Source organism: Hyaena hyaena, unplaced genomic scaffold (genome assembly GCF_003009895.1).
Source record: "Hyaena hyaena isolate Hyena2069 unplaced genomic scaffold, ASM300989v1 scaffold_372, whole genome shotgun sequence".
NCBI classification, from domain to species: Eukaryota; Metazoa; Chordata; class Mammalia; order Carnivora; family Hyaenidae; genus Hyaena; species Hyaena hyaena.
In genome coordinates, this window is record NW_024081004.1 from 267,545 (window position 1) to 284,095 (window position 16,551).

The window sequence follows — 16,551 nt, forward strand, 5'->3', positions numbered from 1 at the left end:
AGAGTCAGATGTTTAACCCACTGAGCCACCCAGGTGCCCCAGTAAATAAACCTTTCTTTAAAAAGAAAAGATTTATTTGGCTATATGTATGGTCTCTATACAGCTACACCTATAAAATATTAATGACAATTTAATTACATAAAGCAGAGAACAAGTTAACATATTTTACTTTTTGTATACTTACTGTTACAAAAGTAATGTATTTTGTTCATCCCTTGGACAACTATTGGATGCTGACCTGGAGTCAAGTATATACAAGGTATAATGGTACTGATCCAAGAACAATACTAAATTTAAAGAAATTCATACCAGGAATATATAATCTTATAGTATTAGTAAATCCAAAGGCTAAATGAAAATATACACTTCCCAGACGAGAAACATGACTTAATCAAATGTTAGCATGCCGTTACAGTATTTTGTTAGAAATGACTGGAAATCTTTAAAATGTTTGTTTTATGACCAATGTATGACTAAAAAAATAAATATCTTAGTTAGATATTTATCAAATCCAGCAGCTTATTTTAACTATGATATCCACCAATGTGATGAAAAGTCCAAATTAGTTATCAAATTCTATCTAAATTAACTTCTTCAAAAATGATAAATTTTGAACTTCCTAAATCCATGCATTTCCTAAATTCAGTCATTTTCTCCTCAATAATCAAAATGTAAAACTTTGCAATTATTAGACTACATAAGGGAAAATTTTTAATTCCAAGAAATTATATTTTTTGAACTTTGCTATAAAAATTCTTCAAGGGATGAATAGGATCTTCTCATTTAGTTAAGATGGTTTAGTATTTTAAGTAAGGTGACCAATCCTTTTTGTAGATGTTGTCACATTTGCAGTGGATAGTGCTCATGAACAGGCAACCGACTGTCTGTGGGTCCACCTAGAAGGATCTGTGGTATAAATTTAAAATATTAGAAAATGTTACATTCAGATTGAATTTAATATTGAACACAACTGAACATGAATATGTATGAATATGCTTACAGGTGAGGAAATGCAAAATATACAATTTATATTTTATACACAACATTTGGAAATGTTGCTACTTTATTTTTTATTTATTTTTTAATGTTTTATTTATTTCTGAGAGAGAGAGACAGCATGAGCAGGGGAGGGTCAGAGAGAGGGAGACACAGAATCCAAAACAGGCTCCAGGCTCTGAGCTGGCTGTTAGCACAGAGCCTGATGCGTGGCTCGAACACACAAACTGTGAGATCATGACCTGAGCTGAAGTTGGACGCTTAACCGACTGAGCCACCCAGGCGCCCCAAAATGTTGCTAATTTTAAACATGATATTTCAGATAACTAAACCCTCCCTTAATTCATGGGCAACAAAGTTTAAAAAATTATAGACTTTTTATTGCTTTCATAACAGTTTAACATTTGTATGCATCACCTCCTGAAGAAAGTACTAAGTGAAAAGGGGAAAATGGCAAAGGAAGAGGGGTTCATATGGTTGACATTTCTTTTCCATTATTTCCATTGTTCCTAATTTTGTATGAAGATAGTTGTATATTACTCTTTCCTAAAATGGAATACAATAAAATATATATTTCATAAATGTGACTTTTGTTGATGAGAGAATTTTGCCATTTAATTCTTATTTCATGTTAACATTCCTAACAGACACCAATTCATTTTCCAATAGACCCTATTACTGACAATATAAACATTATAAAAGATGATTTTATTTATACATTTCACACATTTTGAAGAATAAGAGACTATTTGTTTAATAGTGACAAGAAAAGCCATATTCACTTAGTTCTCTGGCTCACTGAATCAAGCAATTTATATTCCCGATCTGCATGTATTTTTCTAATTTTTTAAAAAAGTTTATTATTGAGAGAGAGAGAGAGCATGAGCAGGGGAAAGGCAGAGAGGGAGGGGAACTCAGAATCTGAAGCAGGCTCTGGGCTCTGAGCTGTCAGCACAGAGCCCAACACAGGGCTCGAACTCATGAACTGTGAGATCACGACCTGAGCCAGTTGGATGCTTAACCAACTGAGCCACCCAGGTGCCCCCTGATCTGTTATTTTGTACATTTTTATTACATTTTTAGTATTAGGCAAAGGAAAATATTTCATCAAGTGTTGTACACGTGCTTCGATAGATTCTTATATTATGTATGATTAAGTTACCTTTAAGCTTTAAAATAATTAAAAGTTGGAAAAATGCTTGCTAACACACTATCTTTGTAAGTATGTTACTCAGTTCTCTGTAGAACAGAATTCAGGCCTAAATGAAACTATTATTGAAAGTACTTGGCTCCATTTATATAACAAAGCTGGACTTATTATTTCCCACACAATCTTTTTCTCCAAAAATAATCAGAAGTTTTTGTTTTAAATCTACTCATCAGACAAGCACTGAAACCTAAAAATCTGATAACTACTAGTTCTACTTTAACCTTGCTCAGTTCATGAATCCTGACACAGAAACAACAAGAAAAAAAATTGCACTTTTTGGCCTACACAAAAAAGCTGCTTGAGAATAAAGCAAATTCCAAAAAGGAGATAAACAGGAGTTTCAGTGTTTCAAGCCAGATTTGCCTGATGGAGCCACTGTAATGTGTTTATTACATTTATGACGTATTTATAATTTCTTCTACTATAGCCAATAATAGGAAAATGAGAACAGGTAAAGAGAAATATGAATAAATGGTTAGTGTTAGCGTATCAGTGTAATACTTTATGGTATTTTTATTAAATTTAGGCACAAGTGACATCTAGACATCAAAATGAGGATGACTTTTGATAAAATCCTAATGGAGGCCACATATAGAAGAAAGCGACTTTCAAACCCACTCCTCTGATCCAAAGCTAGGACTCTAATTCCCATCCACTTTATTTTCTTATATAAATTTTTTAAATTATTTATTTTATTTTATTATTTTACAGAGAGAGCATGGAAGAGGGGTGGAGGGTGAGAGAGAGAGAGGGGAAAAAGGGAGGGAGGGGGAGAGAGAGAGAGAGAGAGAGAGACAGAGAGAGAGAAAGAGAAAGAGAATCCCGAGCAGGCTGTACACTCAGCACAGATCCCAACGCAGGGTTTGATCCATGACCCTGGGATCATGACCTGAGATGAAATTGAGAGCCAATGCTCAATCGACTGAGCCACACAGGCACCCCCTCATTCACATTGAATACATCAGTTCCACTTAAAAAAAAACAAACTATTTCATATATTAGGATTGTGCATAAGATTTCTTTCTTAAACCTTTGACCTAACAAAAGAAAAGTTATTTACCTGATCTATTCTTACTTGCTTGGATGAAATCATCCTCATCCTCATCACAGCTTTCACAGCTTAATTGTTGGAGGATTGTTTCTGATTGGCTTTCAGCTTGATTTACATCTTTCTGTTTATCAAAGCTTCGAAGTGCAACGAGCCGATGATGTATTGCTGCATACAGATATCCTGTATCTTTGGCACTGGCCTGCGTGAGGAAAATTAAGTTGTTAAGAATATACATAATTTGGGGCGCCTGGGTGGCTTAGTCGGTTAAGCGTCCGACTTTCGCTTAGGTCATGATCTCGCGGTTCGTGGGTTCGAGCCCCGCGTCGGGCTCTGTNCGTCACCGCAGGGGGTCAGCGCCTCATGGCCCCTTCACTGCGGTCCTATTTAAGACTGGACGGAGGCCGGGGAACAGATGGGGTGTATATAATGACCCGGCGTCATCTTGCCTTCTCATTAACCAGGATTCTGAGCAAGTTACTTAAATTCTCCATGCCTCGGTTTCCCCGCATCAGCTAAAGGAAATAATACCTGTGCTGTAAAGTGGTGGCGAGAACTGAGTAAGACGGTACAGGATAAGAATGGGCATTTCTTGGGGCGCCTGGGTGGCTTAGTCGGTTAAGCGTCCGACTTTCGCTTAGGTCATGATCTCGCGGTTCGTGGGTTCGAGCCCCGCGTCGGGCTCTGTGCTGACTGCCAGCTCGGAGCCTGGAGTCTATTTTGGAATCTGTATCTCCCTCTCTCTCTCTGACCCTCCCCTGCTCACGCTGTCTCTCTCTCTCTCTCCTAGAAAGAAATAAAAATATTTTTTAAGAAAAGAATATACATTATTTAATAATAGTCACGTTTTAGAGATGTTTTAATCTTTCACTATTAGTAAGGAAGGAATTATATGGCATGAAACTAGGATATAAATAACCCTGACAAGTAAGGGTAAAAAGCCATTCGTCTTGAACCAAATTGAATCCAAAAGTGAATAATTTTATAACAGGTCCCCATTTGTGCATTTTAAACTGAGAAATGAAATTTTATGATTTAAAATTTCTACTTGAATTCAAGACTATCCCTCATCCACTATTATATACCATAGAAGATTGTAGGATTGGGTGAATAAAAGACCCCCACTTCCTTTACATCACTTTGTTTAGACATCCCAATAAGCCTCGCAGCTCTGTGGAAAAAGCAGAGCCATGAGAGCAGTCTATACTACCGCATCTAGAAGTCAGTGCACTGTCCATTGCACCACCGAGCCACCCTTAGATATTGTATCATAAACACATCATAAGTCTTTGCTTTCAGCACTTTTCTATGCTGTTTTTAGTGGTTGCTGTTAATATTACAAATGATGGTAACAATCACATTTGTATAACATTTATGGTTACTACATTGTTTTTTTTTATTCAATCCTTAACTATAAAACCATGAGTTAGTTATTTATTCTGTTTATATTAGCAAAAGCACTTAGCATAAGTATTCAACTTATGCTTACTTCCCATGTCCCTTTACAGATGAGGAGATATGGCTCAGAAAGGTACAATGACTTGCCTGCATTTACATAGCAAGTCAGCAAATCGCTGGGCTTGAATCCCAGATCTTTGTCATCAGAGTCAGTGCTCTTTTAAGGTAACATGGCAGTGGTTTACATTTTTGTATCTTTTCACAATATCAAGGAGGATGTCAGTAAATTATTCTCTTTGCTAACCCTCCAGAAAACTATCAAACTTTTCAAAGCAAGAACAAACTACATACCAACTGTTTGGGAGAATGGTCTTCAATTATATTTTTTTCATTTGCATGTTCTTAAGTTCCTTTAATTACTTTGTGGCAAAAAATAACTCTAAATTAAATATTTTTGTTTCTCATATTGTGCTAAATAATCTATAGAGGGTGTTAAGTAAATAAATATTGACTCTTGACTGATTTAATGTTGTACATTATGTGCAAAGATGTCATTTTTCTTTAGTATGTTAATAAATATTGAAAGTACTTAAAATATAAATGCTATTCTACCACCATGACTTTCTAACATTAAAATTTAAATATGCCTTTCACTAGTCAATATATTGCCTTTGGCTAAATTCATTCAGATATATTCATTCAAAAAATTCAGAAGAAGTTAAAAGTAAAATCACAATAACATATTTTTCAAATAACAAATTTTCAGTGCTTAAAAAATTATAATTCCCAGGAAGTACCATAAGAAAATGCTGGCGAGAATGAAAACTGGTTCAGTCTTTTTGAAGGGAAATTGGCCAAGAGAAGCCTTTTTCCAAGAAAATTAACACACGTGTACAAAGAGAATTCCTTGCATCTTTCTTGTAGAATTTATAATAGTGGAAGACAGCAAATTACATAAGCATGTAACAAAGCAGGATTAATGGAATAAATTATGGTACAGAATATAATTCTTTTCACCTGTTAAAAAAAGTTTTTGAAGAATGGACTACTGTTTAATGACATGAAAACACTCATTTTCATTGATGAGTGAAAAGGTTACATATGTGTATTTCATAATCAAGTATTAGCTAGCTAATCTACCCAAGCTTTTTATAAAGTGTATTGTTATTATCTTTACTGGGCAGACTGGTAAAATCAAGTTATATAATCCACATAACCTGCCTGAAGATCATACGGTTGGCACACTATATACGTATGTGTACACACATACATGACAAAAATGTTAATAGTGACTATCTCTGGGAATTGAATGTGGGGTGATTTTTATCTGCATTTAGCAAACAAAATTTAGCTTATTTAGTAAACAGCCTACAATTTACAGTCAGTGAAGGTCAGACATTGAGCAGCAGAATCGCATCATAACTAATGGTCTCAGTCTCAGTGTCCGCGGCAGCAGGCTGCTCTGCTCACTCAAAGCAAGGGATCCAGCCTGGCAGCGTATCAAGTATTGTCTCCCTAAATGGTGAACAGGGTTTGGGCATTATCTTACTCTAACATCTTAATACTCAATATCACTTACACATAACAGTGCACTTACTGGTTAATAAAGTTAATACAACTTTGGGTTTTTCATCACTGGGCATTTGCCATTTTTTGATTACTATATTGAAGTTTATTTATTTGCATTGTTACTTTCTGCCTGAGTCACATAAGTACACAGTCTTCTCCAGTCTTCTGGGTCTCAGTTCATGTGGGAAACCTAGCTTTTTTTTTTCTAGCCTGATCCCTACCAGCTCTCTCTCTCTCTTGTGCCTGGATTTTGTATTTGAGGTCAAGCATTCCTGCTGCCAGGAAGCGCTAAAGCTATGCTCCCATCTTGTTACCTTGGTGACTGACTCATGTCCAGAATTGGAATTTGCTGTTGGACTGGTTGTTTTAACTTACTAGCCCTGTGTTTTTCCATTTCTCAGAGGTTCCTTTCCAGTGATCTCAAAGCCTTCTCAGTTTCAGCATTCAGTGTAAGCACGGGGCTGTGTGTTCCCCTGGACTCCTAGGAGCCAATCTTGACAATGGTCCCTTTGGTCACTTTATAAGATTGTTGACATAATTTCAATGGCAAAAAATGTGAAGGTTTGAAGCATATATCAATACAAATGTCTTGGGATACATGCCAATTGATTACTATAGATTTTGGTGCTAATCTAAGTTTCATTTAAAATTTAGGTTTCCTATTAAACTGTAAACCAAAATAAGTGGCTGATTTATTTAATTTTTTTTGCCAGTGGTGCAAGTTATTATAATACAGTGAAAAAAAATTAGCAATTGCAGAGATCTATAAATATAGTAGGATAATCCTCTATCACTGAAATTTGTTACTTACCTGAATTAAAAACACTTTGATGTTATAGTCTTCTAAATCAGTAGCTGTTATTCGTAAATTTTTGTGGTTTGCTCTTTGAATCTCCATTTGAGCCCAGAGTTTGCTATTGAGAATCAGCCTCAGGCTGCCTTGATTCCGCATAACTAAAATAGGAAGGTGAATATATAAGACTACAGAATAGTTGATTCCTTGGCCATATTTGAAAGTGAAGCTTACTTGTAAGCTGGTTTTGAAATTGGCTTATTATGTTGGAATACTGTTTTTAGCTTAAAAGCTGGAATTATTTTTTTTACTATAATATTAAAAAATGATTAAAATTTTAGAATTCCTGTGAGAACCTAGTGGTCTGAAGAATATCCAAAATGGAGAAAACAGAAGCAAAATCTTTAAGCATTCAAAAAATGGAATTAGCTAAATAAATGATGACTTGGCTCTTCAAAATAATATTATGGATCCATTAAGAGTACTGAAGAAGGATCATTACTGATATAGAAAGGTGGGCATGGTATATACTATGTAAAAAGTAAAATCAGGTCACACAGCAGTGCAAACACCATGCATCACAAATTTTGGCAGGCAGTGGAAAGAGTGGAGTTGAACAAGAGTAGAAAACAACTAGCACCTGCCGTGGGAATAATGCTTGGTTGGGTTATTTAGAAACCTGTTTGCTAGTTATAGAACTGAAAACATGATTCCTATTGTTGCAGTCTGAATTCTATTCCTGACTGGTTTTGTGAGCTTGATATCTGAAACTCAATAAACATCCATATACGTGGATACCACTTCTTCCAGTGGTTCCTTCCACAGCTTTGATTGCCCAATGTTGACCAGTAAATCTACCCACCCCTCCCAGATCTCTGCCTCTGCTCACTTTCAGTTTGGGCCTCTGAACAATGCCCAGTGTGTCTTTTCAGATGCCAAAAACTTTGAGAGCCTCTCAGTTTGACTGACTCCAGATTCTTACCATCACTATGGATGTCAGTAAACACACACAGGATTCAATAACCACACACCTTTATTTCCTTGGAAACTGACACCTTCCTCTCAACCCACACAGCATGTTTAGAATACCACTAATAAAATATACGGCAAATATCCTCTTTAGGAAAAATTATTTTGCCCTCAAAAATATCATCATATTGCTTTAAATAATACTGAGATTACTATTTAGGTGTGTGCTGGGCTATGTCATAGGTGCATTATCTTGCTGAATTCTCACAGTTGCTCAATAAGTCACGGAGTACTATTATCCCCATTTTAAACTGATGTAACTAGGGCATGGAGAGATTAAGTAACTTGTCCAAGGTCACCAATTAGTCGGTGATAGAGGCAGAAGAGAACCTGTGTAATCTGACATCAGAGCCTGCTCTAAACAGGAAGTTCCTCTGGCACATTGGAAACAATATTGTTTTCAACAGTCTGATTTGTTGACTATTTTATAAACATCTCCAGAAAATGATACGTACTTATTGGAAATTTTACCCTGAGAAATAGTGGGTTGCTTTACAAAATGATTCCTTACTTAGTCTTGACTGGAATGTTCCACAGTCACTGCTTGCTGTATCATTCAGTCTCAAAGCTCCTCTGCCCCTTTCAATCCAGGATTGTGTTGTTTTGTTGAATATAAAAAGCTTGCAGTTGATCTAAAGGACAATTTTTTAAAATGTCAAATATAGAAAAAATTTATTTTAAAGTGATTTCTTTCTATGCTACAACACTTTTATTTGTCTGATTTTACCAGAATAACCTTGGTTAATGATGTAAACCAGCTTAAAAAATTTATTCAACTTTTAAAACATACAATTTTTGAATAATTAAAATATCAAAAAGCAAAAAGATATACAAAATGAAAAGTCCTTCCCAACCTTCGTTCTTCACCTGTTGATTTCTACTCCCTGCTAATCACTATTGCTAATATTTTGTTTATCCTTCCAGAGATATTTGTATTTATATACATGCCAGTACCTATGTCCCCTATTTTTTCTATAAACAGTAGAATATAATACATACTTTCTGCATCTTGCTTTTCCACTTAACAGTATATGTATATGTACCAAGTTTTAAATGAAATTGAATGTTATTTGAGTTAAGTGACTTATTTGTAAGTAAAGGAATAGTGCAACTATTTGCATGCCTAAAAATTTTCAAAGAACACAGCATCAGAACTAGGATGTGGTACCATGGAGTACCGTACTATAACTTAATCCTTACCAGCATTAAATATTACTGTGTTAAAGAATCATACATGACTTGTTAAAAATATAGCATGCTAGGGCCTCACCGCTAGCAGTTACTTCAATTAATTGTGGTTAAGCCCGATCTGAGAATTATGCTTTGAGGCACACTTGTATAGGAAATGTATCAGTAAACCATGGGAGAAGAGAAGAGATATGGAGAGATTTGGGGGTAAAAGCAGATGGATAAAAAGAAAGATAAATCCACACCTTGTTGAAAAATGACTACCAAGTCATAATTACATTTCATGTGCCTAGACTAATAGCTATGCCACTCAACATTCAAATCCTATGTGTGATGCTACATACTACATCTGTGAAATTCTTGCTTTCTACAAAATTCAAAACTCATTCAAAAGAACTTTTCAAAGAAAACCAGAATTTTTAAAATTTTCTTGGACTGAAATCTATTAATCTAAATCATCATTTAAAAATGTCCAGTGTAAGTAGAACTTTTAAATCATATGATGATAGCACTGATTATTAAAGCAGGCATGTAAAGTATAAAACCTAGGTCTGAAGTTATATTAAGACAGGGTTTTTGGCTGTCTTCTTTCTAAGAGATTAATGTCAATGGTTGTAAATCCTGTAACACATTTTCCTGAAAATTACACATACAAACATAAAAATACAACAAAATATTGGCTTGATCTTTGGAAGTGTCCAGCATGTTTAGTTAAGCAGCTCAGTCTTCATGAAAACTATACTTCTGCCTTTATTTTTATAGGTGTTCCTGCTGATAGAAACTGGTTTCATCTATGTAAGTGCTGCCAGGAAGAGAAATGTGCGGTATACAGACCATGTGTGATATACAGACCTTCAACACATTATGTTCAGCTTCCTCCCCTGTTATAACATCAATTTTCTCCAGCAAGCATTTGGGTGATGGCTTAGAAGAGAAAGCAGCAGCTGATTCAATTAGGGATATATTTTTAATAGAGTCTGTTTGTAAGAAAAAATAGGGCAAAAGACTTCATTTTCTCTACTGTAAAAGCTCTGTATTGTCCCCATTAATATACATATCTCCTTAGCTTTTTATAACAATGAGTGTTTCCAAAAATATGAAACTACTTGAGTTTAGATAAATCCCTTTAATGATTCCTCATATCCTTAAGTAAAAAAAAATTTTTTAAGGTCATGTATCATACAACAATATTTTGCATAATTTAATCTTTGCCAAAAAGTTTTAAAGCATTGTATGACTGTTTTTGTATTTTATAGATATTGAACAGATGACATGGAAACACAGGAAATATACTAGTTGAATCAAACTTTTTACAAATGAAATAATTCTTACTTGAATTTGGAGAGTTGACAGGAAATTCTAGTGTGGATTTGAATGGTTGTTCCTCGGTATATGAATCATTTTCAGGTTGAGATTCGGTGAGATGTTGAGTATCCTAAGTGAAGGAAAAAGATGCATTACTTAATTGTATCCCTATGTATCTGCAGTAAGCCAAAAGATACCTTTGTTCTACTTCAACACAGCAAACGAACTCAACTGCTATGTTTTTGTTTTGGACTCCCTATGTGCTGAACAGAGAAATCCTTCCTATCACCAGAGGACGTTGGTTCTGACCCTCAGTAAGTGTAATCGAGTTACCACCAGACTACTTCGGGTGGGGTCTAGTTCCAGGGACTAAGGGGGGTTTAGACACCCAGAAGGAGGTAGCAGCTATTCCACGCTACCACCAGACTAACCTGATGCCTGGAAGGAGATGCAACTATCACTTCTTTTTTTTTTTTTTTTAAATGTTTACTTATTTATTTTTGAGAGACAGAGAGAAAGAGCAGGGGAGGGGCAGAGAGAGAGAGAGAGAGGGGGACAGAAGGGACAGAAAGAAGGCTCTGTGCTGACAGCAGAGAGCCCGATGTGGGGCTAGAACTCATGAACTATGAGATCACGACTTGAGCCAAAGTTGGACGCTTAACCAACTGAGCCACCAGGTGTCCCTTATTTCTGTTTCAAGGTATTTCAGTAGTATTCCCAGCATTTCACTTTATGCCCACTTCAAACGAACAAACAAAATAAATGTTGTCGAGACCCACTCGCTGTCTCGGAGCTCATCTTTATAGAAAGAATCTTAATTTTTCTCCCAAGACAATTTTTTAAGGATATTCTTTTTTTAAAGGATTTATTTATTTTTGAGAGAGAGAGTGTGAGCAGCGGAGGGGCAGAGAGAGAGGGAGACAGAGGATGTGAAGCAGGCTCTGCACTGAGAACAGAGAGCCCAATATGGGGCTCAAACTCCCCAACGGTGAGATCATGACTTGAGCCAAAGTTGGATCCTCAACCAACTGAGCCACCCAGGTGCCCCTCTCCAAGATAATTTCTGCCAACAAGTGCTTTTAAGGTTGCACACGTGCTGTAATCAGGGCCTGTGAAAAAAGACTGAGTAATTGCCGTGCCATTTCTGATATTGGAGAGCCCCCTGCAGAACAGGGGGAATTGGAACAGTAGTTTGGAAGTTAGATTTATATCTTTTCCTTTATGAACTCAAAATTCTTCCACATTATTTAACTGGACATTAAGATATTCTGTTAAAATCGGTAGAGATGGATGTGATTATTTTTAAAAAAATTTTTAATGTGTATTTATTTTTAAGAGAAAGAGAGACAGGGGTGAGAGAGAGAGGGAGACACAGAATCAAAGCAGTGTCCAGGCTCTGAGCTGTCAGCACAAAGCCTGCCGTGGGGCTCAAACTCACAAACTGCGAGATCAAGACGTCAGCCAAAGTTGGACGCTTAACCGACTGAGCCACCCAGGCACCCAAGATGGATGTGATTATTTCCATTTGAAGAAAATAAACACTAAGGCACAGAAAGTTTAATGACTCCCTTGAAAAGCACATAGCAAACAAGTCAGGAAGGCAATTTGACTACCAAATCACAAGGCCACAGGATTATAGGATTAACTAGGGGACAAATACAAGTAATCTCTATAGCTCCTGCTATCCTCAGATGTTATCAACTTAAAGAGATAGGAAGTACAGTTTCCTTCACAAGCCAGATTTAAAGTGTCCACAGGAAATGTACACAATCACCTCCCCAAACCAAATTTACAATCCCAACTGTAGTTCATTTGTTCAGGGGTCTCTCTGTCTCTCCTTAGATTATAAACACCTTGAGAGCACAGTGGCTCCTTTAGCTTTGCATAACCACTTTCACAGGTGCTTTTCAATCCTGGTTGTACATTCAAATCACCTGATACCTAGCCTCACCCACAGAGACTCTGATCTAATCTGTTTATGTAGATGCCCTGACATAAGAAATCCTTTAGAAGTTCGTGCAGCCAAACTTGAGACCATTGCCAGTGCTTTACATATCATGAGAATATAAAACATGTTTGTTAAATTGAACTGAATGTTAAACTTGATCCTATGAGGGCTTGGAAAGTATTTTAATTGTGTCTGTGACATCTTACAGAAGCTGTGACTAATCTAGTGCCAAATTTGGGAATAAATGAATTGGAAGAAATGTGCTTGAATGTATTGCTCGGGACTTCCCTCTAAAAGTTAGTCCTTTCTGGTTCATATCCAAGAGGTGGGTCAATAGCTCTAGAATTGTGGAGTTGACCTTAATTTTGAGAGTGAAGGAGGATGCCTCTAGGCTGAAAAACTATGATATTACTCTTGGGATTGGGTTTTAGCCTGAGGCAGGTGTAGCAAAACTAGGTCTTAAAAGTGATTGATTTGTGAAAGCCCTAAGAAACTTAGAATAAAATAAACTGACCTCATGAGTTGCTCCTTTTGTTATTCTGAGCCTTTACACAGGTTTTAAAACCTTTGCAGCTTCCTCCATAGAACTAGTAGCCACAAGACAAGCTAGCTACCTTGGCCTATGTCAACCAAGACCCTGGTCTGGCGAAAAGTATGAAGATATGATGGACCAGGTGCACAGCCCTCACTTTGCTGTGTCCTTCCCTGCTATAGATTATGTTCTGCTTTACAAACATTCTCTATGGGGGGGGGCAGCAATGGCCTCTTGGAGCAGGATGCTCCATATTAAATAAGGCAAGGATGTTTCCCTAGGCAAGTTAAAGCACTATGATTTTCCTCTTAAAGCTAGCAAAAAAAAAAAAAAAAGTTATAAGGATGTTTTTCACTATAAAAGCTCTAAGGGGAGGATTGTAGTTAATAAGAAAAAAAAAGTAAATGATTTTAAATGCATCTTGTTATGAAAAAGGCTATCGAAAACCTATATTAAAATATCATTACCAGTTAAGCTTGTCTATTGCAGATGATTCTGGGATTTCCTTGTGTACCTTCAGTTTAATACACGTGAAAGGACTATTTAATATTTCTCATCAGTAATAATATTATAATTACACAATCCCCTTCCTCTGTGGGTTCCTGGCTACTATTCTAACAACTAGAACTTGCTTCCCAGGGGAACCTTTCATTAAAGAAAGAAAATGTGGCTTTGAACTCAGGAGTTAAAGTATGCTCCAGTTTAACATTGTTTTAATTAATCTGCCTCCAGAAACTTGAAGTGATAGCTTTTTATATAATAGAAACCTTTGCCAAATTCTTACCAAAACTCTTTCTACCATGTTTTCTCCAAACACGAAATCAGAACTGCAGCTTTTAAAAGAATATTTATCTTCGTTTGGTTGACATCTAAGGAAAAGAAATAAGCATTTGCTATTTAAAATATATGGATAAGCCATGTTAAACCTTACACATGAAATAATCAAGTGTTTAATAGATTTATGTAAAGCATAAAACATCTGCTAACTCTTATTCATCTGCAGATATTGAGAAATAAAGGAAACATTGAGATAGGTACTTCCAGGGATAATATTTAACATATCTGACGGCTGTGAGAGCACTTGTTGAAACCAGTCCAAACACGTGTTCTGCCCATCACTGTTCAGACTGTGTGAGCAACCAGGGTCTCCCCAGACCTTATCTTCTTGCTTTTCCAGCACAGCCTCTGCAAATCTCTAATTTCTACTCTCCTCCTCAAGGGGTCAATGCTGTTAGCCACCAGAGACCTCCAGAGCATAGGCACAGCCAATCCACCTTGTCAGTGATACTTGAGTGTGCATTTGTTTAATTTGGGTTTTTCCTCCTCGAACTTCTTCTTCTTCTTCTTCTTTTTTTAATGTTAAAAGTGTTTTGCACAACGAGAAACTCAAAGATATGCAGCTCTCTAGCTGAAGGCCGATGTACTCTGGGGTCCATGTTGCATCACTAGTGTGCACTGTAGTGCATACAGTCACATAGGTGAGCTATGTGGGACCCACATGGGCCCTAATCATGTGAGTCCATTTATGTCCATGGCTCGTCTTAATCTTCTTTCAGATCAAACCTGCCTTCATGGTTGATGATCCCGGGAAATGCTAACTTTCATTTTGCACATTTATACTGCTTGCTTTCGTTGTCTAGCCGATGTATGTCAATAAATAATAATTTAATATTCAAAGAAATTAAAAAGAGAGGGAAAAAAAGAACATCAGAGAAAAGCAGCCTAGCAGCCAGATAATTGATTCCTAACTAAATATAAATTTAGCTATACATTTTTGAAATATTCTCACCCAAATCAGTGAAAAAAATGGATATAATCCAATATGAATAGGATAATCTTTATATATTAGAGATATTGGGAAAGCATTAAATTTTAAATTTTTTAATTTTATTTAAATCCAACTTAGTTAACAACAGTGTAATAATGATGTCTGAGTAGAATTTAATGATTCATCACTTATATATAACATCCAGGACTCATCCCAACAAGTGTTCTCCTTAATGCCCATCCCCCATTTAACCCATCCCCCCACCCAACACCCCTCCAGCAACCCTCAGTTTTAACTTCCTTGTATTTAAGAGCCTCTTATGGTATGTCTCCCTCTCTCTTTTTATCTTATTTGAAAAGCTGTTTTTTTTTTTTAAATATTTTTTATTTATTTCTAGGGGAGAGAGAGAGACTGCGTGAGCAGGGGAGGGTCAGAGAGAGAGGGAGTCACAGACTGAAACAGGCTCCAGGCTCTGAGCTGGCAGTCAGCACAGGGCCCGACGCGGGGCTCGAACCCACGAACCGCGAGATCATGACCCAAACGAAAGTCAGACGCTTAACCGACTAAGCCACCCAAGCACCCCTTGAAAAGCAGTTTAAATTTGTGTTCTTTATGAAATCTCAAACGGGAATCTTGCCAATTTATCTATGCAGTATCAGAAAGCTATTTTCCATAAATGATTATAATGATAAAAGAAAGCAAGAATAAAATATATCCTTTCTGTGTCCTCAGCATTAACTTACCCTACTGATGTAGCACCTAACCAATTCTGGTTAGTAGTCAGCAAGACTGACATTCTGGCACTGGGTAAATTTTCACTTAGCAAACAGGAGCTCCCTTCAGAAATCTGAAAGACAATTAATCCATCAGAAAGTTCCTTTAAATTACCTTAATAGGAGCATCAGACAAGGAAACAATAGTTACAGTCAAGTATTTTGAAAATTTACTATGTTCAAGTACTACTCTAAACATTTTATGTTCATTATCTCATTTACTCCTCACAACATCTCTCTATAAGTTGTATGTCTATTATCCACATTTTATGGTTTACAGATGAGTACACTGACCTAATGAGTTTAAATAACAGGGCTGGGTTTGGGCAACCAGGAATGGGGCTGACCTTAGAACCAGGGTCTGTCTGATACCAGAGACTGTATACTTAGCCATCATATTCAGAAATCCCACCTCCTTTTGTTACTTTAATCTTTTTAGCCACATGGAGTTAATTCTCATTTCTAGCTTAGCAAATATATCCTTCAGGACTATTCAATCCTAAAGACATCCTACAAATCTTACCAGCATGTCCACCAAATGTTAGAGGAAATCTCATTCATCTCTTCATCTAGAAATTTTTGACTGGTAATTTAATCAACTGGTTTGATGTATGTACATATGCGCATTACCTGACATGTATAAATGAAGGTGTGAACAATTTTTTGATTAAATGTTTATTTATTTTTGAGAGAGAGAGAGAGTAAACATGCCAGCAGGGGAGGGGCAGAGAGAAAGGGAGACAGAGGATGTGAAGCAGGCTCTACACTGAGAACAGAGAGCCCAATATGGGGCTCAAACTCACCAACTGTGAGATCATGACCTGAGTCTAAGTTGGAGGCTTAACTGATTGAACCACCCAGGTGCCCCCAGGTATGAGCAATTTTAGAACTGGAAGGAGCCCTATAAATTATCTGATATAGTGTCTCCAATGTTTTATAAACACCTCCTTTTCCCCCTACAGAGATTTGCAAAGATGTTGCAAGGAGTTCATAT

The 16,551-nt window shown here is 36.6% G+C and overlaps 1 protein-coding gene across 2 annotated transcripts in view; it reads right to left on the reverse strand.

Annotated features, from left to right (window-relative positions):
• Nucleotides 1–694: 694 nt before the first annotated feature.
• Nucleotides 695–16,551, reverse strand: part of RANBP3L (RAN binding protein 3 like) — a 46,777-nt gene continuing 30,920 nt past the window's right edge. For both annotated transcript variants that reach the window (XM_039250517.1, XM_039250516.1), the window contains exons 8-15: nucleotides 15,528–15,631; nucleotides 13,801–13,885; nucleotides 10,564–10,666; nucleotides 10,084–10,208; nucleotides 8,555–8,675; nucleotides 7,033–7,175; nucleotides 3,267–3,456; nucleotides 695–906 (exon numbers count right to left, since the gene is read on the reverse strand). In XM_039250517.1, the coding sequence (XP_039106448.1) occupies nucleotides 863–906; nucleotides 3,267–3,456; nucleotides 7,033–7,175; nucleotides 8,555–8,675; nucleotides 10,084–10,208; nucleotides 10,564–10,666; nucleotides 13,801–13,885; nucleotides 15,528–15,631 (915 nt within the window). In that variant the 3' untranslated portion in view covers nucleotides 695–862. The remainder of the gene's footprint in view (nucleotides 907–3,266; nucleotides 3,457–7,032; nucleotides 7,176–8,554; nucleotides 8,676–10,083; nucleotides 10,209–10,563; nucleotides 10,667–13,800; nucleotides 13,886–15,527; nucleotides 15,632–16,551) is intronic.